This window comes from Aulonocara sp. 'chitande type north' Nkhata Bay, linkage group LG7 (genome assembly GCF_057382095.1).
Source record: "Aulonocara sp. 'chitande type north' Nkhata Bay isolate Kocher_YH1m ecotype deep benthic linkage group LG7, A_spYH_male_GT1.1, whole genome shotgun sequence".
In the NCBI taxonomy this organism is placed as follows: Eukaryota; Metazoa; Chordata; class Actinopteri; order Cichliformes; family Cichlidae; genus Aulonocara; species Aulonocara sp. 'chitande type north' Nkhata Bay.
In genome coordinates, this window is record NC_141350.1 from 51498001 (window position 1) to 51523792 (window position 25792).

The following is a 25792-nucleotide window of genomic DNA, read 5'->3' on the forward strand; positions in this document are numbered from 1 at the left end:
AAATTAATCGAAGAACAAATCATGAAAAACCTAAACTGGGAAAACTAAATACTGTTAAATACTTGGAAATACCATGGAGACATGAGGGAGTGTAAACGGATGCACCGACAAGGAACTGAGGGAGACAGAGACAAAATATATACACTGAGAGAAAACAAGGAAAGTGGAAATGCATGGGAACACAGCTGGAATGAATAGGCATAAGAGATGGGGAAAGCAAAACTAAACACACTAAACACTGGACGATAGACTGTCAAAATAAAACACAGACTCAGACACCAGGGCCAGAAGGAAGGAACGTACATAGGAACAAGACAGTCTGGGGAGACATAGGGAGGAGACACAAAGAGACATGGAAACATGGAAACAGTTAAGGGAGACGAGACACGGAGGGAGGGAGAGAGGAGAGACATGACGGGTTGGGGAGATCACACATTGATGCACATGACAGACAGGAGAGACATGGAATGAAAAACAAGGAGGGGGACACAAACAGGAACGGGAGATAAAATTCAAAGACACACACACAGGGCGACGTAAACACAGATGACGTGACGGACTCACAAGCGGCACAGGGGTGAGACAAACACACACGAGGAACCTCAGACGAACCATAAACTGGGAATACCAGAAAACTCAAACATAGAAAGAACTAGACTCGAGGCTAAACTATAAAACCTGAACTTAAACCATGATTGTAATACAGAGGGTCACAAAAACACAAAGTCAAACTCAAAAGACCCAGCACCCTGACAGCGATGGTACCAGTGGAACCAACTGCTGTTTATTGATGATTTTGACTGCTGGTCTAAGCAGTAGCAGGATGAATTGTGAAGCCGACGGGGCTGTACTCTCTAATCTGCAAACAATGCATCTACAAATTGTGGAATCCTTTCAGAATAGTCTGTGAAGGTTTTCAGTCATCCAGGTCATTGTAATCTAAGGAGCTTGGAAAGAAAAGTGACTGGACTTGTTTAAGTTTCTTCATTGTGACGGCCAGTGGGCTGGCCTTGTGTTTTTCTTTTTCCTTTTCCTGTTTCTTGCAGGTAGGTGGAGCTGACCCAATTATTGATGCAGCACACCTGAGAGGCCAGTCCCAGTGTATATAAAGACACCTTGACTGAACCAGGGTGGCTGGCTTTTGGCTCCCTCTGGCACGTGTTATGTTTATTTGGAAGTTTCAGTTATGGCTGTTATGTCCTTTAACTTGTGTTTAAGTTGCTTTACCTTATTTTCATTAAATGTGTCTTACAGTCTTTAAAGGCCTGTGTGTGGTCTCCCATTTGTTTGTCACTTCCTATGAGTGGGAGTTTTTCCTTCCCACTCTTGATTCTTGGGGTTTTCTCTGTATTATTGTACGCTTTTAGCTTAGTTTATGCTGTTGCATTTGTGGCACTATTTAAATAAAAATATATTCAATGAGTGAACAGAGGAAAATTACAAAAATTGCATCATTATCCTTTTTTAAAGATAACAATAACTTTGGATCTGGTCCTCTATTTTAACAGATGAATGTTGTAATCGGAAACAGGAAGGAAGGAAAATACTTCTCAGGTCAGTACATGGATGGCGCACAAAAAGTAAGCAATAATGACACCAGAAACATGTGAAGATGGATTTTAAATCTTATTTCTGAGCTCTCTCGCGTTTTTCCCTTTAAACACACAGACACAGCGGGTGAAATGTGATCTTTAGTATATATGATACCTTCACAATAGCGCAGCTACAGCCTGTGTCTCAAGCTCAGCCTACACACACACACACAAAACATGAAAGACTGCAGGAATGCTCGGCTCAGGCTACATGGCACTCAGCTGCTCATCAATTTTTAATCAGCAGAAACCCCCCTCTGTGACATGCCATGCTACAGGAAAACACCTAAAGCTACCAACACACATGGCATTTTGTCTTGTTCGTTCTCTGGATGTGATAACCTTTATAAATAGCTCATGTTGAAATGCAGCTGTAATCTGCCACAGCCTGAAGCTTCAAAAACAAAATAAAAGAAGGAAAAAAAACCCTTTTAAACAAGACTGGAGTTCGTGTATGTAGTTTTCTGAGGTCAGGATTGAGTTACAATGAGCCAACCTGAGATAGCTCAACACCCCTAAGCTCTAATTAGAGCCCAGGGGCCAATAACTCGCACAAAGAGGCAGTCATACAAGTTACATAAACACAGCTCTGTCACACCCTCCCACTGTCACACCATATCGTGCACTGGCGTCCGTGGCCTTTGCATAAAGGGTTTATTCTTTTAACAGATGCTTATGAAGTTATTCTTTAACAAGGGAAGTGAGAACAGGGATAGACTTCCTCTTCGCAGATCAGTCTGCTAATACGGCAGAGGGGGGTGGGGTTGGAGGGCGGGCATCCTGAATGCATAACAAAACGGGCTGAGAAGAAACACTACAGTAAGTGTAATGTAACAACAGCCTGCTTGAGGTGATGAATATAATGCACAGCTTACGTACAAAGTTAAATAATACAGGACATGAATCCACCAAAATATTGCCTTTATTTTAGTTTGTGCAGTTCTAATAAGTTTGACACAGCCTGCACTCTTTTAGGCCGCTTGCTTCTAGTCTTCAGGAAGAGTTCTACTTGAAGGATATTCAAAGCTCTTCTTTGGATCTCAGCTGCCTTTTATTCCATTCTTTGTAAAGGTGACACCACACTGCTTCAATAATGTTGCGATGCAGGCTCTGGGATGGGGCCGATCCATAACTGACAGTGTCCCACTCTATGATGTTCTATTCAGGTATGCTTTTACTTCTTTTGGGATCATTGTTATGCTGAAAAATCAAGGTGTTGCCAATAAGATGCTTTCTAGACAGTATTGCACGTTGGATCAGACAGGAACATACCATCCTGTAGTGTTCATATTTCCATCAGCTTTGCAAGAGCTCCAACACCACTGGCTGAAATGCAGCCCCACACCATGACCGTGGTCTACAGATGGCTGCAGACAATCACTGTTGTACCTTTCTCCTGACTGTCAACTCAATGTTGATGATCAAAAATGTATTTGATTGCCTATTGTCACTGATTTTCAGTCCAGTTCTTGTGTAACTTGGCAAGCCTCAGCCTTTTCTATCTTTTCTACCCTTCTATTGAGACAATTTCTGATGAGGTTTCTATGAATAGTAGATGAATCAACAGGTCATTTACTAAAGTCCCTAAAGACAAAATTTAAAATGGTCAGTGTTAAATGGCTTTGCAGTCAGTTTGAAAGGTTGCCTCCTACCCGCAAGGCAAACTGTCCAATTCATTTGCAACTGGAAATTGATTAGCATAAGCAAAGAAAATTAAACATAATTACTGGACTATTTTTTTTCTAGCTTCAAAGAGTTGCTGCAATATTTAAATTATAGCTGCTTTATGTTGCAGAGCTTCAATTTAAAAAAAAAATCTACTAAGCTTTGTCTTCAGGACTTCAGCAGAAAGTTAAAAATCAATATTTAGAATTTGTTTTTTAACTCTTGTATGTGTGCAGGACGCGGCAGTAGTGGACTTTCTCAGGCTCTTTGTTCCCCAGACGACTGGAACTTTAAAGATCAGATTGTATATGTAGGCGTAAGCATTACAGTGTGTGGATTTACAGTCCATGTGTCAATGCCAGTAAGGCTGAGGTGCAGAGGTACACTGATTGTTTATTCACTTGCAGGGTGAGCCACGGCAGTTGAAGCACATGAAGCTAGCTACAAGGTGGGGATCAAGAGCTCTTGACTCAATAGTGCGATAATCCCTTTGAGCTCCACCACCCTCTCTCTGGACAGCTGCCACTCAGGCCCTGCAGTCTCACGATCTAAGCCACGGCACTTTTCCCACACATAGGATAAACGAGGCTTGTCTGAAAGTGTATAATATACAGTGATGGCTACATCACATGAAATCCAGTGGGAGTATCTTCTATAAATAAATTGCTATGGATGAAAATGAGCGAAAAATGTAAACACTGCAGACAATAATATGCAAAAGTGGACGACATGCACAGTGGGGTTATTATCTGTCATGTACGCGACATGCAAATGAAAACACCTGCCGTGATGTCACTTCTTTGATGAGCCGCTGCTTGTGGATAATGTGTAACCTGCAAGAGGAACCAGTCATTAAAGATGGCTCCATTTGATAGTGCTGTGTGATGCTGCAGAATTTGGAATACATCCGATACCAAGTAAATACAGTACTGCCAATACCAATACACAAGTTGCCTTTGTCAGTTTAAAGTAAGGGAGAGCAGTGTGTCATGATTTATGAGTTGATCATAAATTTGCAAGTCATCAGCACATTTTAATGTCCATCACATCACAGTGATTTATACTTTCCACAATAATTAGAACACGCAACAAAACACACCTTCCAGTTTTTCACCTATTCTAAAAGTGCGTTATTTTTTTTGAAAACCTGGAATGTAAATGTGCCCGTTTTTCAAACACTTTGGATAAGCTTCTATTGTTAGAATATGACTGGCTGTGAAAAAAACAAAAACTAGGCGATACAGGTAAGTAAGTAAGTAAATAAAACTTTATTTATATAGCAACTTTCTAGATAAAAGATCACAAAGTGCTTCACACAAGGATAACAAACAAAACAGACCACAGTTAACAAAATGCAATTCTAAAAAGATGAGTTTTTAGTTGGTTTTTGAAAGAAGCTACTGAGTCCAGAGATCTTATGCTCAGTGGGAGAGAGTTCCACAGGTGACACGTAGACGTTTTTCATAGTGAGAAATGTTTTTTTTTTCACAAAGTATCAATCCTATCATGCTAGTATCAATCCAGTACCAATGTTAGCATCAATACTATCGATATTTGGATCGTTCTGCCCACCTCTATTCCCTTTCATTATTGCAAGTTTGAGCGATTATAATGATTTCCACACTGGAAGAGGAGCTTGAACTAGCTTGGACTGTGCAGGTTTTTATCAATGGTGTAAATGAACTACTGTAAATGCTTTTCCAAAAGTTGATTCTGTTCATCTGGACGTAGCGTTTTGTGGGAGAAACGTTTCATCACTCATCCAAGATGGCAAAAGATGTACCCTTAGGCCCCCTCCTCGATTCAGAGATGGTCTTTCCCTTTTCACGTAATTGGCCTCCTTGACTCCGCGCTCAAACCAGCTTTCCTCCCTGTCCAAGATGTGCACATCCTCATCCTTGGAAGAGTGTCCACTGGCCTGTAGGTGTAAATAGACTGCAGAGTCCTGGCCTGACGAGGTGGCTCTTCTGTGTCTCGTTGGGTCTCGTTTCAGGGGCTCATAAGTATTTTCATCACTGAGTAGTGACAAAATTTTCTCATGATAGTCTTTCTGTTTTAGCAATACTGTGCACCTAGCCTTGTCTGCCGGAAGGATGATGTTGTTGTCATCACTAAGTGATGTGAGTGCCTTCCTCTCTGTAAATGACCTCATTAATATTTGGTAAAGTGTTTTGTAAACTTATGAGTGGCTATTATATTGTTGGAGTGAATGCTTTTATTTTGAAAGTCACAGAGCGACAAGGTGCCGTAAATCAAGTGGCGTAAACCATATGGCAGAAGCGCGAGTTTTAATGCACAGAGAGAAGGTGTGCTCTATGGTTAATGGACGGAAATGGGAAAAAGAACGGCTATTAAGGTGCAACACTGAGTCGAAAGCAGTTTCTTAGCACCTGGTTGATGAGGGAACAAGGTTTGTAACAAAGTTTGTCCTGTAGATATGTATTTTGTTGTTTTACGGAGCATATAGCTGCTGACCGCTACTAAGCATAAAGGCTAAGTTTTCACCCACTAGAGGGCGCTAACGTACCTCGTCATGTTTAGGCAGCGATGCAACGATTTCCCTGTTATATGCAATAATTTACAAGTTTTAGTGTTATTTGTTATGTAAGGTAAGGAGAATTAATTTGTGATTAATGAATAAGTCAAAAGGTTAAAGGTAACACACTGTTTGATTTACTAATAGTCTTTTATTCTGTATGTTGTAGCTCTTACAGTGTGTTCACATACACGGCTGTTTAATAAAAGGATTGTGAACCATCAGTTTGAGAGACCATCTTTTCAACCGGGGATGCTACAGTAAGAGCTTGACCCCAGCTGAGAAGAGCTCCATCCCACGCTCAGCATCGAGGTCCCAGTTCCACAGCTCCACACAAAGTCTTCTGGGATCTGATGGTCAACTAAATTGCCCCGTCCTCAGCATGGAAGCATCTGAAGAAGAGACAGAGTTTGCGGAGGATCCCAAGGCCAATGAGGAAGAGGAGCCTCCACACTCTGTTCGTCGAAGGAGGCCTACTGAAAAAATGCAAGCGTATCAGGAGGAGGAGGCCCACAAGAAAGAAAAACGGCTTCTCAAAGTTTATGATGAATGGAAAAAACAAGTACGTAAAACACGAGAGCAATTAAAAGGAGACTTAACAAACAATCAAATTGCTTCACTCATGGACATGTTAGAGAATGAAAAGGAGAATGTCATAAAGTTGTATATGGAAATTAGAGAAAACATTACTCCCTCGAGTGGCACAAGGCGACTCATAGACGCATGTGAAGCAGTCACCAGAGACATTATCAAGATTGCTCATGAAAGACTCTCAGGCATAGATGACTATGATAGGGACAAGGTAAAGATACGTCTCCGTGAGCTTCTTGAGCCAGACTATGCTCAGTCCATTTACAGTTCCTCAGTCACGCACTCAAGTAAAAACTCTTCTGCCAGTAAGTCATACTCTGCAATGTCAGTAGTAGCTGTTAAAAGAGCAGAGGCTGCAGCAGAGTTAGCAGCCAAAGAAGCAGAGTATGAGGTGTTATTAGAGGAGGAAAAACAAAAGGAAAAGATTCAGCTTTTAGAAGAAAGGCAAAGAAAGGAGCTCGAATCTCAAAGGCGTGAGCTAGAGAAACTGAAGGCTGAAAAGGAGTTAAAGGCTGCACGAGCTAGACTAAGGACCTATGACACTGAGATAAAGAGTGAAATCAGTGCCTCTGATGTTGACTATAGAAACACTGCTCAGAAAGCCCCCACAGTTTCTAATCTCAGTAAAGTCCCTGACAACAATGTAGTGTCTACCTCACTTCCACAAACAGATGTCCTCTACTTAGCACAAGCAGTACTGGATAGTGTTGCATTGAACAGACTGCCAGTGCCAGAGCCCTCCACGTTCACAGGTGACCCAATACAATTCATAGAGTGGAAAGCTTCCTTTACTGCTCTCATTGATAAAAGGAACATCTCACCTGCTGACAAACTGCACTACTTAAAGAAATACATAGGAGGTCCAGTTCGACAAACGCTTGATGGCATCTTCTATAGAAACGACAGTGAAGCATACAGAGATGCATGGGAGCGTCTCAACCACAGGTATGGACATCCATTTGTGGTACAGAGGGCTTTCAGAGAAAGACTGGCAAAATGGCCAAAGATCCAAACAAATGACTCCACAGGATTCAGGGCATTTGCTGATTTCATTCAAACATGTCACGAGGCCATGCCCCACATTGAAGGCTTAAGCATTCTCAACGATTGTGAGGAGAACCAAAAACTCGTTCAAAAGTTACCAAACTGGGCGGCTGCAAGTTGGAATCGTCAGGCCACTCAGTTTATGAAAGAAAGTGGGAAGTTTCCAGGTTTAAAGGACTTTGCCAAGTTCATGTCTTCTGAAGCAGAGATCATGTGCAACCCGATTACATCATTTCAGGCTCTCCACTCTGCAAACTTCACCACCGACACTGGTAAGGGCTGCCAAAAGGACAAAAGGCCCACCTCTAGTGTTCTCCATACCCAGGCGATAACTGAGACTGAAAATAAAGGTCCAAATGTTAAGGCCCCATGCATGTTCTGTCAAAACAACGGACATAAACTTCACAGTTGTCCACAGTTCAATGGAATATTGCTTGAGGAACGAAGGAAATATATAAAGGAGAAGAAACTCTGTTATGGTTGTCTCAAACCTGGACACAGCGCAAAGAACTGTAATTACAGACTTGTATGTGAAGTGTGTAAGAAAAAACATCCTACCTGTCTGCACGACTTCAACTATAACAATGATAAATCAGCCTCAAACCAGCCACAAACTCAGATCAGCACAGAACAGGCTGCAACCACCCTGTCTCTGAATGCAGAAGCCAGTGAACAGTGCGTGAGCACCTCCATGATTGTACCAGTATGGGTTTCTTCAGAGCAACATCCAGGTACAGAAAGGCTTGTTTATGCCCTCCTAGACACGCAAAGTGACACCGTGTTCATTGACCAAGATGTGTCTAATAACCTCCAAGCTAAGGCTACCCCAATAAGGTTGAAGCTCACTACACTGCTTGGTAAGGATGTTGTTGTGCCAAGCGAACGCATCTCAGGTCTCAAGGTAAGAGGCTATAACTCCTCAGAAATGATTGAACTCCCTCCTGCTTACACTAAAGAATGTATACCAGTTAACCGCTCTCACATTCCTACCTGTGAAACGGCAAGGCGGTGGAATCATCTCAAGGAAATAAGGAACGAGATTCCTCCACAGCTAGAATGTGAAGTCGGCCTTTTAATTGGCTACAGTTGCTCTAAGGCATTAGCTCCAAAGCAGGTAATCTTAGGAGGCGAGAACGAACCCTATGCAGTTCGCACAGCATTGGGCTGGAGTATTGTAGGCCCGACATCATCTTATGGTGACTCTTCTAGCATGTCTACTGTGTGTCACAGAGTTGCAGTTAAAGAGCTTCCCCTAGTGACTCCAGCTGATGTAATCAAGGTCCTTGACTCTGACTTTAAGGATAACGACAAGGATAACAAGTCAGTGTCTCAAGATGACATTCTCTTTCTGAACATGTTAAAGGAAGGCATTTACAAAAACACTGAAGGCCATTATGAAATGCCACTTCCATTTAAGGAAATACCTCCACCTGCTGACATCGACATGAACATACCACTTGGAGACCCAGAGGTTAAGAAGGTGCAGGCACTGAACACGCTCAAAACAGAGAAAAAAGGTTTATCAGACAAGTTAACAAAGTTTTCCTCATGGTACAAAGCCACCCAAGCCATAGCTCGACTCATTCGCTGTGCCAAGGGAGACAAAACAACAGGCCACAGTACAGTACAAGAAAGACAAAATGCACAATGTGTTATTCTAAGAGACACACAAGCAAGTGAATATGCAGAGGAGATAAGGTTGCTAAAGAACGGGAAACCACTTCCACACAAAAGTAAACTGTTTCAAATGGACACTTTTCTTGATACTGATGGACTCCTTAAGGTGGGAGGAAGACTTAAAGATGCTTCATTCTCCTCAATACTGAAACACCCAGTGATAGTTCCAAAAGGTCACCATGTCACTCAACTAATAATAGATCATTTCCACAGTAAGGTGCAGCACCAAGGGAAAGGTTTTACAATCAATGAGATCAGAGTGAATGGATTTTGGATTCCAGGCATCAACAAGGCCGTAGCAAATTTTATACACCACTGTGTGAAGTGTCGCAAACTCAGAAGAGGCACAGAGGAACAAAAGATGTCTGATCTCCCAACGCAGCGCTTAGATCCATCTCCACCCTTTACATTCTGTGGAATGGACTGTTTTGGTCCTTTTCTAACCAAACAAGCTCGCAAAGAGCACAAGCGTTATGGACTTCTTTTTACATGCCTTTGCTGCAGAGCAGTGCACATAGAAATGTTGGACAACATGACTACAGACGCCTTTATCAATGCGCTCCGCTGTTTTATAGCCATAAGAGGAGCAGTCAGTGAGATTAGATGCGATCAAGGAAGCAACTTTGTCGGAGCCAAAAATGAGCTACAAGAAGCTTTAAAACAAGTGGACTCCAATCGCATTACCACATTTCTTGCAGAGAAGCAGTGTGACTTCAAAATGCACACTCCTCATTCAAGCCATACAGGAGGTGTATGGGAAAGACAAATCAGGACAGTTCGAAACATTCTGCGCTTCACAATTTCACTTTCATCTGGCAGAATGGATGACGCATCGTTAAGGACATTCTTTTATGAGGCAATGGCGATTGTCAACAGCAGGCCTCTAACGGTGGACAACCTAAGTGACCCAAGCAGCCCAGAGCCCTTGACGCCAAATCACCTGCTTACTATGAAATCAAAGATATCCCTGCCCCCTCCAGGCACATTCATCAAAGAGGATATTTACGCACGTAAAAGGTGGCGGCAGGTGCAGTACTTATCAGAACAGTTTTGGTCACGTTGGAAAAGGGAGTATCTATCCAACATCGCAACAAGACAGAAATGGCACACTCCAAGGAGAAACTTGAAAGTTGGAGATGTTGTCATGGAGAAGATGGATGATCTACCCCGCAATGAATGGAGATTAGCACGTGTAGTGGACACAGTAACTGACAAAGACGGACTTGTAAGAAAAGTAAGGATTTGCTTCGGAGAAAGGAAGACTGAGAAGGGACAATGTTCAAGTAAACGTTCTATAGTGGAACGCCCAGTGCAGAAACTGGTTTTGCTATTAGAGACTGTTTAACTGTATTCCAAAGTTTAAGGTTCAATGGAACTATGTGTTATCATACAGTTTAATGGTTACGGGTCATTTCTTCATTAGGAAATCATTATCGCTTCAGTTAATTCCCAGTTAAGCTCTTAATGATTTGGTGGGAGTGTAAATGACCTCATTAATATTTGGTAAAGTGTTTTGTAAACTTATGAGTGGCTATTATATTGTTGGAGTGAATGCTTTTATTTTGAAAGTCACAGAGCGACAAGGTGCCGTAAATCAAGTGGCGTAAACCATATGGCAGAAGCGCGAGTTTTAATGCACAGAGAGAAGGTGTGCTCTATGGTTAATGGACGGAAATGGGAAAAAGAACGGCTATTAAGGTGCAACACTGAGTCGAAAGCAGTTTCTTAGCACCTGGTTGATGAGGGAACAAGGTTTGTAACAAAGTTTGTCCTGTAGATATGTATTTTGTTGTTTTACGGAGCATATAGCTGCTGACCGCTACTAAGCATAAAGGCTAAGTTTTCACCCACTAGAGGGCGCTAACGTACCTCGTCATGTTTAGGCAGCGATGCAACGATTTCCCTGTTATATGCAATAATTTACAAGTTTTAGTGTTATTTGTTATGTAAGGTAAGGAGAATTAATTTGTGATTAATGAATAAGTCAAAAGGTTAAAGGTAACACACTGTTTGATTTACTAATAGTCTTTTATTCTGTATGTTGTAGCTCTTACGGTGTGTTCACATACACGGCTGTTTAATAAAAGGATTGTGAACCATCAGTTTGAGAGACCATCTTTTCAACCGGGGATGCTACACTCTCCTTCATGGTGATATTGGATGCTGGGGGCTTTGCATTGCTGAGACAGGCCGAAACTTTCGTCCGCAGTTGCCCTGCTTACACTTCTGCAATATTGTTGTTACGAATTGCTGTTTCTGTGGCTGTGATCAGCTCCACTAGGGGGATTTGTCTCGGTGTGACAGCAAAATTCAACCCTTTAGCAATTGATCAGTGGTCTTTGATCAGTGGGTTTTGGTCAGTGGTTGTTGATCAATGGTCATGAGAATTTGCATAATTAAGATTAAGGAACTGACCTCCCAGTGGGCTGGTTTCAGTAATTATGCAAATGTACTGTTTATAAGATTTGGGGAAACCTGCAGTCAGCTGAGACTGAAGAAGTCACTTGGATGAGTGACGAAACGTTTCTCCCACAAAACGCTACGTCAAGATGAACAGAATCAACTTTCTGGAGATTTACTTACCTGGATGATTGAGAATGCATCAAGATACTGTAAATGCTTGCTACTTATAGTCCAGCTTCACCATCAGGTTTGTGTATTGTGCATATTGCTGCACAACATTTACATTACAGTTACAGTTGCTTAGGTACCTATCAGAGAAGGAAGCATGTCAAAATGCAGTGACTTTAGGACAATGAAAGAGTCGTTCCCTAACTGAGATTATGAGTTCCAGTAGCCCACTATATTTATATTTCCCCTTTCATAAATTTTTCCAATGCTTCACACACAACCCCCCACCCCCACTCCACACACACACACACACACACACACACACACACACACACACACACACACGATTTGGATTCAGGCCTTGGCTTCTCTGTTCTTAGTGCATCTCAAATGCCAGCCGGTCACCATGTGGCCTCAGTGAAATGCCACTATGTCAGGCTGTGTCGATTGATGATGGCAGTCATGTTGTTAAATGTAATCAGGTGAATTAACCTTTTGCCTGTGACGCTCAGACCGGTCCTGGACACCTCTGTGCCCTTGGCACTTTAGCTACATGTGCATGTGAATGTCTGCTTTTGTATTTTTTTGTTTAATGCCAAAACTGTGTTTCAGACCAGTTCACTACCAAATAACACTGGCACTAACAACAAGAGCCAAAAGCTTTATTACCCTCAGATTTATGGGAAAATGTATAGAAACACCACTCGAAAAAGAGAGAACATAGCTGCTTGACAAAATGCAGAGGGCTGGCCCACAAGAAACATATCGTTATTAAAAAGTGCCATATCCACAGTTAAAAACTTACAATAGAGAAATAATATTAACTATATAAATAAAGTACTACAGAGAAATGAGAATTCCTATGTCTTCAAACATGTAATGTACCCACGCTTACAGTATGACCGTTTCAAGCAACAGGAGTCAATGCAAGAGAGCAAAATATAATAGACTATGCCCAGTATCCAAAGTGACAGATTTAGTGACAGCTGATATTGGAACCCCTTTGATTTCCTAGTTTATAATCACTGAATCTAATATGTTTCCCTTTGTAACAAAAATATGTCTCTATTACCATAAACACTGTTAGGAATTTGAACCTTGAAATCAAAGAAAAACATCTTATTCTATAATTTCCTTATTGGATATTTGTTGTTGCTTTTAGGCTCATGAGAGGTATGGAGCTCCTGACACACCGTGTAGATGAGTGCACTGCTTGAATGCAGAACAGACATGAGATAAATTCAGCTTTTTTCACGAAAATAAACCCGGTGAAGTTGATGCCTGATATGAAACCCTGGGCGGACTCCTCCTGGTGTCCTCACAGATATCACTGCTTTTTAATGTACACCCTCCTCCTAGTGGAGAGACGTGATATCAAACATGCTGCTCAACGTGAATTTGAACTCATCTTCACATAATGTGAGCAGTTATAAAATCTCACATTGTGAGAGGTGTGTGCCTGTGTGTGACTCTGAATTCTTCAATCCTTCTCTTTTCAGCCTATATCATGCAGCCATATGGTCCCACTGTTTTTACAGGGAGAGTCTGCCCTCTTGTGGTTTTAGCTTTTATCACAGTTGAATGAGAAGGAAAACTGCACAATCACCAAGTATTAGTTCTTGGTGGCACGAATTCTGTGAGATGTAGGAAATATTATTAGCAAGTCCGCAGATATTGCAGCTGCACATTACTGCTGTGTTACTACATCCCAAAGGAGTTGTGATAGACTCGAATCGGAGACAGAAGCCACTGAAGTCCACTTAACTCTTTGTCATGTTCATAAGAGCCATTTCAGACAACTTACATCATCATACTGCAGGCAACCTTTGGAAGATGCGCACGGTCAGCTGCAATATTCAAATAAGCTTTGGCCTTTAAAGTAAACTGAGTGGGAACAGCAACTGTTTACACAAGCCAGGTTGGGTCCATGAATTCATGCTGTTGAAGCCAAATTTTCTGAGCCTACCATCTTCAGCCTCAGCAGAAACTGAGTTTGATCTGACTGTCTGTTTGCTGTGTCTTAGAGAGCCTGTGTCCACTGTAGTTTCACATTTCTGTTTTTGGTTGACAACAATGGAGCCCAACATCATTTTCTTCTGTTCATGTGAGGTGTTTTGCATTCTGACATAATCTGTGGTTTCACAGCTGTTGTGTCCGATTCACACATTATTCTCTGAACCATGCACAACTACTGCTCGTTTGCAACATGAGGATTAAACTCCAGAAACGGTCTTGCTTGGAGATCAGCAGTTTCAAGAACACTAAAGCCACGATCAAAGTCACTGAGTTTACATTTTGTCCCCACCCTGATGTTTGTCTTTCTGAGAATACATGACTTCTGACTTTAATCTTGAACTTTTTAATCAGAATATAGCATCAAGTCAATTAAACTCGTAGGATTTGTGGATTAGTTTCAGCTGCTTTGGTGTTAATGAAATTAACAACAGGTGCAATAGAGCAGCAACAATGAGACAACAAATTGTGCTGAAAGCACAGGTAGAGGTGGAGGCCACTGACATTTTTTTCCTCCTCATCTTTTCTGACTGTTTTGTCACTAGTTTTTCATTTGACTAGGGTCAGTATCATTACTGGTAGCGATACCTGGATCCTACAGAGGTTGCAGGAAGTAGTCCAACACCTCCAGGATGGCACATCAATATGCACCATTGCCAGAAGGTTTGCTGTGTCCCCCGACACAGTCTAGAAAACATGGAGGAGATTCTAGGAAGCAGACAGACAGGGCTGTAGAAGTTCCAAACCCATCAGCAGACTGGTATCTACTCCTTTGTGCAAGGATGAACAGCGTGAGCTCAGCCAGACCTACAAAGTGACCTCCAGCATTACACTGGTGTGAATGTCTCTGACCAAACAATCAGAAACTTCATGAGTGTGGCCTGAGGGCATTCGCCATAGAATACCAGAATTGGCAGGTGGCAGCCTGAGCTTTTCACAGATGAGAGCAGGTTTGCCCCGATGCTACCTGTAACACCATTCAGCACGGCTGGTTTGGTGGCTGGTCAGTGATGGTGTAGGGAGGCATATCCATGGAGGGACACACAGCATGTCCTGATGTTGTCAGGAAACTACTGAGCACCATTTTTCATACCATTAATTTTCATTTTTATTAAATGGCATCATTTCATTTGTAACGCATTACCCAGTCCCCAATAGTGTAGATATCCAGCATGTTTTTTAGATTGAGATCTGATATGTTTTCAAAGTGTTCCTTTCATTTTTTTTTTAGCATTGCACATTTGCATGTACTTGATTTCATAGTTTAGTGAGGCTGCAACGACTCATCACAGTAATCGATGACGCCTGCGTATAAACATTTGTACTCAGTTTCTTGTTATCAGAATTAACTATATTAACTTGAGTCTCTTAACTTTCCAACTAATGCAAACATCACACCAAAGGTCATTTTAAAAAATGTGGTTACCAGACAAAAAAAGTATGAAAGCCTAATTTTCTTATTTTTCAACAGGTTATCTCAATTTAAAAGCATTAAACAGTCCCACTTACTTTAACCTCCTCTTGCCTTGGGCCATATCATTGCTGTCTCAACTTCCTCAAAGGGTGTTCCCACACTAAAATGCAACAGTATATCACTTCCGTTCCTCATTTGAAAAAGAAAACCGGTTATGACACATGAGGTGCTAAAGCCTAAAATTTCTCAGAGGGGGTCTTAAAGACTCTGTGTCGGACATCTCGGCAACAATAGTGATGCACTGTTGGGAAAATGCATCTGTGAGTATGCACCTGTGTTTGTGTAAACCAACATGCATGCTTTCTTTATCCAAAACAACACAGGAGAAATAGCATCATGCAATGCAATCTGTACGCAACTGCAGTATGAGACCTATAGTGGGGTGGAGTGGGGGGTTTGCGACAACTCCTTTGAGCAGTTTTCTGAAATACAAGCTCAAATTTAAGCGAGTTTATTTCAGCTTTGCCTTCACAACCTCTGCATGCCCTTATTTTTCTACAAGTGCATTTAAACTGCACTTCCAACTCCTTCTTTCTTACATGTCTTGTTCTGTTGCTCACCCGCTAACCAAGAAGTGGTTTTGGCTGGCCTCCTAAAAAACCGCAGGGTAAAAATGTCCAACAGTAACCCTTCACACGCTCCATTTCTCACACCATCTCTCCTGGATAACTTTTTAAGGATGACCACGATACAGCTGGTGGGTGAGAAACAGCATATGTTGTATACTCACAGCTTTTCTATATGTGCAGACTTCCTTTCAACTTTCAAACATTTACTTTCACTTTGAAAGTGACCTTGCTATAAAGGCAGTTTGTAATACTTTGCGAAAAAAAATAAAACGCTCCCCAGATTATGAGTCTTGTGTGCATGTGGCTTGCGGCTGAGCTTGAGGTGGCCACATCTCAACCAATACCCGGCTTTAAGTACAATTCGCTCTATGCTTGGTCTTATTCCGGCCAACTATAATGGGAAATGTTTCCACTCCAAGCTTTCCTGGAACAGTGCACAGTGCATTTTAATGTGTAGGTATGTGTCTAAAAAACCCTAAATGGAAGCAGATGTTTTAGTCAAAAGAATAAAAGTTTACATGGGGTTGTAATCAAGTGAGGGACTTTTCTTTCGTTTTCAGCTTCTTTTTTTTTTCTTCTTCGTAGTAATTTGAGTCTATTTTACTGTCAAAATGAGCCTGGTGCGCTGCATCGTGCGCATGGCTGAACTGAGCTGGCTTGTGCTGAGCTATGCAGCCACATATGGGAGCGATTACAGTCCAGTGTTTATCAGACCTTGCTGAGAGACCGACTGTGTGGCTGAGCAGAGCAGAACCAGCCGTGTGCACATGATTTCAGTTCCCAGCCTACAACCTTGTAGGGGAAATCAGACAAGTAATACAATACAGCAAAACAGCGTGCGATTGGCACTCCTGGGAGCAGAAACTGAAATAACTGGTTAGTTTACCAGTTGGATAATTCATTTATAGGAAATGTATGCACGGTCATTTCCATACTATAGTTAAAAAACAGGGAAGGTGCCAAAATTCAATCCTCAAAGTGTGTTGACAGATCTGCTGCATATGTGAAAACAGTTGTAAAAAGCTGCTCGTGTCTCCAGAGGGAGCTGTGTGAACTTGGAAATGTAATATAAAAAAACAACAAAAACAAATCAAGGGATGTGGATTCACCCATGAGTGAAAGCAACTGTAAAATTGTTTTAGAAAAAAAAGTACGTATATATAATTTTACATGTCAAAACACGTCTTATTGTCATGCAAGTATTTCCAAATGTTTGGAGCCATGCCTGATTTCTTTATATTTTGCAGGAAAATGGGAAAAAGGTGCACTGACTTATTGAAACATATGCAAGAATTTATGGGAATGCAGTATATAAAGGCCAAAACAGAGTCTGTACATCATGCTGATAACGATTTCAACCAAAAGTCATTTTTACTCAATTTTGTGTGTAATTTGACACATCTCAGGCTTTTCTTTCTGTTTCCTTTACTTAAAAATGGCTTCTAGACGGCTAAGCATATGTCAAAGTATTTTGTGATGAAGCTACAGTGAACAATAGATTGATCAACTGAAAGCCCAGACACATCTCTCAGACACCTGTCAAACACTGTTATCAGTGGTGCTTCTTGTAGATTCAACTGCAGAAATGGGAAAAATTGTGTGTTTTTGTGACAGACGTCTGCTAACAAAGTGCTTAAAGATATGACTTAAAACTGGTTCTTTGCCTAGTTGTCAAAAAGCACAACATAGTCCATCCCCTGGATTTTTATACTCATTCATCAGTCAGTGTTACGTGATTTAAAAAGAAAACAAACATTTCCCTGAAGATAAACAGTTCCAAGAAGTCGACTGACAATGCATGAAAAAACAACCAATGTCTAAAGAAAAACTTTGAGAGACTGAGATAAAGACTGGAAAACTATTGCTTAAGACCTCTTTAAAAATGACAAGAAAATCTCCTTGGAAGCAAAGTATGAAGAAATTAAGGGTGGCTCAACACTTTTGCACAATACTGTAGAGTGTAAATATGAAACCTTTGCATATGGGTAAGAAGGAAGTATGTTTAGCTGAACTCTAAGATACACTCCCTATCTGTTAGTAAATGTATCTGCAGCAGTTAATTTGCATTGGGAGTAATGTTTTGATGAACCTGAAGAACGTATGAAATAAGAACCTTTATTGCACTCTTGTAAACTGGCTGTAAATGTAAAATTTCAACCATATTAAGATAACAACTTGAAATGATCACACTGGATTCCTTTCGCATTTTAAATACGTCTCTTATTAAATTTGTCAACATTAGTTTCCTCCATTAACCACAAACACCTTAGGTTAAACAGGATTTTGGATATTTTCTTTAGCTGCTAGCTTTCTGGACATGTGATGAAAATAGAGGAAAGGAGCCAATGACAGAGGAGGTGTCTGATCAAAAGGTCAACAAAATGACTTTGACCCACAGATTAAGAAACCACAGGCTACTTACTGTTTAAAACCACAATCAACATTGCTTTGTTTTAAAAATCTGTGACAATAAAGGCCCATTAAACCGCGAAAGGTTAAGAGACTGAACCTAAACAAACCATAAACATGGCTCTGTCACATGACTCTGACAGATAGATCGGGTGAATGATAATATCGGTGTATTAAAGGTTTATGTCAGAATTAAATGCTCTTCTTTATTTATTTTAGAAAACTGAACATAGTGGTTTCCCAGGGATCTGGGAGCAAGCTGGGGAGTGGGACATCTGGGCATCTCTGCATAGAGACGCGCCCTGGACCTCAAACTGAGAACAAGGAGACCATATTTAAAATGTTGTTGTGAGTCATTAAAAACAAAATCATCGGCTTTAGTTGTTTGATTTGCAGGACATAAACAATCCTAGTTACAGTTAACCTTTAATGCATTAAATTCCAACTGTCTACACCGCTCCTGCGCTCATCTTTCAATGCAAACACATACTGTGCCGAACAAGGTTTACATCTGTGCGAGAGAACGTCCACAGTATGCAAAGCAGAGGAGTACCTTAAGTCAGCAAAAATGTCAAATGGTCCACCCAACCAGCCTCCCCCTCCTCCTGCTGGGTGCGTTATGACAGACTGTAAAGCAGGGGGAGACCCCAGTAAGCCAACCTATCACAACCACTTTCAGTCTGCATGAGAGTGCATCAGCATTGCCTCTGCACATAAACAGAAGGTTGGTGTATTGAAAGGTCTAAAAACAACCTACAGGAAAGCATCTAACATTTGAAGTGTATGTTCTTCATTTGCATTGAGCTTTGAAGCCTACTATAAAAAATTCACCAGGAAACCACAAAAGGACAAACCCAAATATATGTTTCCTTCTTTTTTTTCTTCTTAAAGATACATATGCTCACCACTCCCACTCCAGTTCAGTTACGAAGCGCACGGAGAGCAGCGGATTTCGGCTTCTCCTAGATTCGGTCTTTAGGCAATGTGATGCGCAGCAAGCTACGGCAACCCCCCACCCCCACTCCACACACACACACACACACACACACACACACACCTCTAGACACAAAACACTGTGGGTTTGGCAACAGGCAAGGTTAATGACGACACTGACAGCACTTCAAAGCGCGTGTGCTCGAATAACCACTCAAGTGAGAAGTTCAAGGCAAGTGAGGATGAAAGGGCGTGCGACTAACATTGTGTAAGAGTTTCACAGCTCACAGGCCACCACAGAGATCTACTGTATTTGCACAGGTGAAGTTGGTACTGCACTGTTAGTCTAATGAGTGAATAGAGGCATACACAGGCAGATAAGCCAACAGAAAAGTGATTGATGAACAGCACAAAACAACTAACCCATGCTGTGAAAACCTAATCTTCCCCTGCCTATAATGCAAACAGACTTCTTATCTTGAACTGGTCTGTGTTACAAAATTAAACCATAGTAATCTATTTTTTTTACTCACATGTTGTTCTCTGTTGGTCTCTGTTAGTCTCCCTTGCAGTAACATGCAGCTACCACTTAAATAAACTATAGCTTCTTGATGAGGGATTGATAAGTGAAACCCCCCCCAAAAAATTCTACACAGCGAAGTTTCCCCTGAGTTTTTGATTCAGGCTTCATCAGGGGACGTCTTCTTCCCTGTGGCCTCTTTGTTTTTCATCTTTGTGCTTACTACTAGCAATGAGTGCTCACATAGTTCTCTTTGTCTCTCTTGCACTATTTCCTGAAGTTGCGATTGTTCTGCCAGTTCGTGGTCAGAGTCGAGCCAGCTCTTTCTTGGCTCCTTGAAGTGACACCTAGCCTAATCTCACTGAGGCACAATTAGCCAATGCTGGTGGGGAGTGCTCTGAGACAAACCAGAGCCAAGAGTTTAGTGACAGGCGGACTTGACAAACAGACGTGTTGCGATTGTTTTGGAAAACAATGGAAAACGACTGTAATTAGGTAAGGATTTGTTATTCCTGGAGGATATCCAGACTCTCCCTCTGTCAGGCTCAAAGCTCCAGGGCAAAGACAATGCTTTCTATGTACTTGCTTTGAGTGTATGCACAAGCATAATTAACCTCATATTTCTTAAAACATACTCCAGAGATTAGCAGAGCATTTCTAGAACACTGCCAGTCTCAGGCTGGATCCAAACAGATTCAGCAGAACTGGAGATAGTCTTTGTTTCCCTTCTTTTTTTCAGAGAAGCACCCTTTCTGTAAAAACCTGGTACCCGTGTTGTCCGGGAGTCTATGCCAGCTAACACTGGATGAACAGGGCACACCTTAAACAGCCCACCAGTCTATCACTGGGCTTCACGTCCACAGTTTGCACATATGTCCAAGTTAGTTTAACCAGTTCGACTAACTAGCAACGCCCCAACCAGTCACAGGAGATTGCCCAGACCTTCATGATGACACATGACAGTGCTAAGAACTGCAAAGGTACAAGACCCAATGATGCTTTTAAAATCTTCCTTCGTAAATATTGACTGGCAGGAAGTCCTCGAGGCTACAGCTTCAAAATTCCTCCAAAGGCTATAAGTCAGCAGACTTGGGTTCCCAAATTAGTTACTGTACATTTCATTGCTGAACTGGAGAATTGAGAGCATTATGCTTATAGCCAATGTAGGCTTGAGCCACAAGGCACAGAGGTCCATGATAGGCTATGGAGCCTAGATAGACCAGAGTGTAAAATTGGCTGACTTCCCCTTCAGAGTCCAGACACCTTCAGACATGTGCACAACTGTACTTGATGCACAGAAATACACACACCAGCTGAACCACCTGCATCCCTCACCGAATAAATCGAGAGCAGCAGAGGAAAATGGCCCTGTAATTGGTTTCAGTGGTCCATCTAAGTATTGCAGCTACATGCTGTCAGTGAGAATATCCGCCAACTGGTGTTCCGCTGACTTTGTTAGATAAGGCTTAGTCATGATGAAGCAGTGTCCAGATCACAGTTGGAAATATTAATGGGATGTGGCATGTTTATACCAGAGTGTATTAACTCCAGCAGCTTAGCACCGATCACGACAGCTTTACACCGTTAACTGAGCTTTTGGACTTGTTGTGAAATGACGACACGATTGACTGACCATTTGTAGCAGAACATCGTGGGGACTTTCATGCTTTCAGACATTTGATAAATGTCACATTGAAATTTGGGAAATTACGATCTTCATCTTTCATCGCTTTTTTTTCTCCCGCTTTTCAGATTTATGGGCCAAGCAACGAATGAATCAACTGAGAAAATAATAACAAGATCAAATGATCACAACAGAATCATTAGCTGGTGCCCTAAGGAACTCCTTTCAAATGCTGCAAGATGTTTCCCACTGTCTGCAGCACGAAGGAGAAAATGTCTAGATAATGCTGCTTCATAATAGAGTTTGCTAACATACATATAGAACAACTCAGCCAGTTTGTGTGAGAGAGCGCAAGCCCGATCCTGCCTGTGACAGCATGTTTCTAACGTACAGCATGTGTGCTTAAGAAGTGGTCACAATGTGTCACATCTGTACGGTCAGATGTGACACTCTGCACTGCCTCTCTGCAGTGCAATGAATTATACACAGACTTCTCAGCAGAAGCCTCTCACTTGAGTGTCTTCCATATCCACCCCTCCACCTCTCAGTACAGCAGAGAATCTATTTCCCCACGCAGTCCCACTTTAGGCCTGCCTCTGATTGATTGTCTGTTAAACTGCTAGTGTCTGAGAGACAGAGTGCCAGGAAGCTTTACAGTGTGACTCTGGGTCCAGCGCAGAACAGCATAGAAATGGAAGAAACGCATTCACTGCACGAGATAGGTCTGGCTCATTAGAAGGGATGTGTAATTTGAATGTAAGTGGACACAAAACTAGCCAAATTTCAACCCACATATGCACGCTGTGTGCAAAACATGGCTCTGTTGCCATAAGTCAGACGTGCAGTCAGATATTTAGCCATCTCCCTGACAGAAGTCTCACCATCAATAGACACACTGGGACAAAGTTATAAGCCATAAGAGCAATGAAGCGAGATCTGTGAGTAATCTTGCACTTGTGTACACCTCCACAGCTCGTCTGAAATGGCAGGAAATCGGAGTGAAGGTAGGAGTAGTCAAGATGATATGACCACAGTGATAAAACATGATTCCTAACAATTCATCATTAATATGGAAATCAATCATAGGAATCCCTTTTTAAATATGTATATTTATTTGCATTTCCAAGCCTCACATTGTGGTAGATAATGGAAAATCAAACACAGATCAAACGGGGGATTCATTAAATGTTAATATCAGTCTGTGCTCTGTCTCTAGGAAAACGAACAGACGAGTTTTTAATGAACAAAAATGTGACTTGGCTCAATATTGCACAGACACAGCACTGTGACTGAGTACCTGCAGGATATACTGCCACACTATTGGACCTAAAAGCTCAGAATTGTGAGCCTTCCATTTATATATAAATATGCGTTTTGCTTTATACACCAAACAATTAACAGAGAAAGTTACCTTAGTTAAAACGACCACCTAACAGATCTGCTGTCACAAGTTCTCAACAAACACTCCCTGGCATGGAAGTATAGTCAACAAAAAAGCGATTATGTAAAGAGGAAGGAACTGGTGTGACATCAGTAAAGTGAGTCTTTTAAGTAAAACTGCAGCTTAGTTGCCCTGACCAAGGTACCCAAACCATTTGATGAATGATGTTGCAGCAGATAAACCACAGTAGGAGGTTGCCACAGGAAGCCACATGTTCAAGCACCAGCGGGAGGTTAAACCCAGCTGTACCACACAGCCAAGTCATATTAGCTCCGCAGCCTGTGGTCTATTTGTCACCAAGGCCCTCCCCGCCTTCACCTGTTTGGATGTCTGAACTCACAGGTGCCTCCTGGCATAACACTACCGCATGTGATCAAATACCTGCTACGTGGATTTGTTTGTATTCTACAATGCATGTTGGTGGGCTGCACGATCAGCACCTGAATCGGGCTCTAAAATCACCAAAGACCGCGTCCTGCAGCTGGGCAGCTCTGTCAATAATGCAGAGTCAGGCGCAGACAAAAAGAGCCCGTGCGTAACGCATCCTTCCACGGTCCGATAAGAAACGTGAACGCACGGTGCTGAGATGGAAACGATATGATGGCCCCCAAAATGCATCTTTTCATTTGAAACAGAGGTTAAAACCTGTCATGTTTATGAATGTACGGTCTTTTTGGATCAACAATGCTTGTTTTTCCTTTCTCGGGGAATCCCTCTGCTCATCAATTCGCGCGCACACGCCAGATCCCGGTTAAATCCCCGATCCACAAGGTGAAACATAGATCAGAAACTAAGTGCTAGCTCTTGTCACGAGAGTGCAGCTCCAGTGGGATACTCTGGCCATTTCTTTTTGATCGCCCTCATGTCCCAGACAGAAATAAAATCGCCCACCGTTAAGAAAAAATAGAAAAGAGGACCTACCTGGAAATCTCGAAGCTGCAACCCTTCCGAAGGAGCAAGGCTCTTTTCCGCATGATGCCTTTGTCTTTCCCAAGATACACATTTTTTTCTGAATTCATGGGTGCTGGGCAAACAGGTAGACTCGGGGAAACCGCGGCGCTTAAGAGAAAAAAAAAGAAAATGTCCAATATCGAGCAATGGACTGCGAGAGGCGGAAGAGAGAGAGAGAGAGCGAGGGGGGAAAGGGAAAAACGGGGTAGAAAAAAGGCTCTGTTGACGCTCAGTTCACCTCAGTGGAGCAAGGAAAGTGGGCTTGCAGACTTTCCTCTCCTCAGGCTAGACAAAAGACTGCCTGCTGAACGCTTTCAGAGATGCATGTTGCCGGGGCTGGTTTCACTTCATGCGCGCTTATTGGAGCAGGCTGTAGCGGGGCTGCTGCAGTCGTCACCCTGAGCGGACTGCGCTGAGGAGTCTCCGTCGCTCCAGAGATCCCGATCCTGTTATCCACTAATGTGGAGCTCACAGCGCTCCTTCAGCTTCAGCCCAGCACTGAGTGGCTGCTCGTCAGTGACCTCATAAAACCCGACGGAGAGAGCGAGAAAGAGGGAGAGAGAGTAAAGAGTGAGCGAGAATTGAGTCAAATGAAGTTATTTGCGCGTGAGAAAGGAAGATAAATTGATGAAGTGAGAGTTGAACCGCGAACGTGATTTATACTCGTGTTGTATCTTAGTAAAGGAAAACTGAGAGCACTCTCCACCAAACATGTAGGAGACTGATGTGCTGAGTTTTGGACTGGCTCAGTAACACATGTTCGTGAATTTGCTGCACAAGGGCATAAACATTTGATGGTTGCCAGCAGCACAGATTTGTTTTTGTTTTGTTTTTTCAAACATGTGCAGACAAAGGTTTTATCTGCTGGTTTGATTTTCTTCTTTTTAATAGTTTTTTTGTTTTTCACTAATAAGTTTTATAAATAAAAATGTCTTCAATGGCTTAAACTCATTGATGGGTTTAAGGGTGGGCAACTTGAGTTTTGCTGTTAAGATGCATCTGTGGGAGATGTACATGATGTGCCTGATTTTGTACATGATTCCTAACAAACATAAGCATAAGAAACAAATGTGTTAAACTTGGAGTAAGAGCGCTAATATGTTCTGGTCTGTAGCAGCTATAGGTTGACTGAAGAACAGCAGTCACTTCAAGAATGAACATTTGTTCTTAGTGAGAGTGAGGGCACTTTCACATAGAACCTGCATGTTCTATGCAGGTTCATAGAACCTGCATGTTCTATGTGAAATTGTGGACATTTCACTCAACCTAACTATTGAGGGCACACAGGAGTTATTTGGAAGTTTATTGTCTTGTGCATATGTGGTAGATGCTAGCAGCTCTGACAACAAGACACTATTTAATACCCTGAGAATGACAGCAGACTGGTCCCGCTGTGCTTTTGTTTCTGCTGTTGTCTAAATTAGACTTGCGATAAAGCAGTCATAAAAAAAAATCAGTCAAAACAATACTAATGCATCTGTTTTGTTGAAAAGAGCAGTGCCGTTTGTGAAAGAAAAGATCACAGAATCTGAAACTAAAAGTTAGAATATGAATGTATGATTTAATACCTAGGTATTGAAACATACCCCTGATCATTTTAATACATGCTGTCACATGCATCTGTCCAATCATCCATCCCGACACTAATTGGGTTCCAGGTCGCCCTGACAACAGTCAATGCTGGGACATCCTTCTCCCTGGCCACCTCCAGCAGCTCTTCTAAAGCAACACCAAGGCAGAACCAAGCCAAGCAAAGCAGAGTAATCTATCCAGCATGTCCCAAAGGCTCCTCCTGGTAGAACATGCCTGGGACACCTCTCCTAGGTGGCACCCAGCCAATAAAATGCCCAAACCACCTCCTCTGGCTTCTTTCAGTGTGGAGGAGTAGAGGCTGTCCTCAGAGCTCCTCCCTAATGACCGAGCTCCTTACCCCATCTGTAAGGCTGCGGCAACTGGACTTACAATTGTATTACTTTTATCTCATATTTGCCAGTGTTAGTAATATACTTTGATTTTCACTTTTATTACTCATCCTTACTGATGTTGCTATTACTGTATTTTGCATTATCCTGTAATTGCGACCACAGCTGCTGATGAGCAAACAAGATTAAGTAAACATTACACATACACACATTTACAGTTTTTCTCAAATGCTAAAACACATGTCACAAACGTTACCACC

The 25792-nt window shown here is 42.0% G+C and overlaps 1 protein-coding gene across 3 annotated transcripts in view; it reads right to left on the reverse strand.

Moving 5' to 3' along the window:
- garnl3 (GTPase activating Rap/RanGAP domain like 3) overlaps positions 1 to 24095 on the reverse strand; it is an 87559-nt gene extending 63464 nt beyond the window's left edge. For 2 of the 3 annotated variants that reach the window (XM_086301200.1, XM_086301197.1), the window contains exon 1: positions 23581 to 24094. In XM_086301200.1, the coding sequence (XP_086157326.1) occupies positions 23581 to 23678 (98 nt within the window). In that variant the 5' untranslated portion in view covers positions 23679 to 24094. Of the gene's footprint in view, positions 1 to 23580 lie in introns of all 3 variants that reach the window. The other variant, XM_086301198.1, reaches the window with a different exon arrangement.
- Positions 24096 to 25792: the final 1697 nt, after the last annotated feature.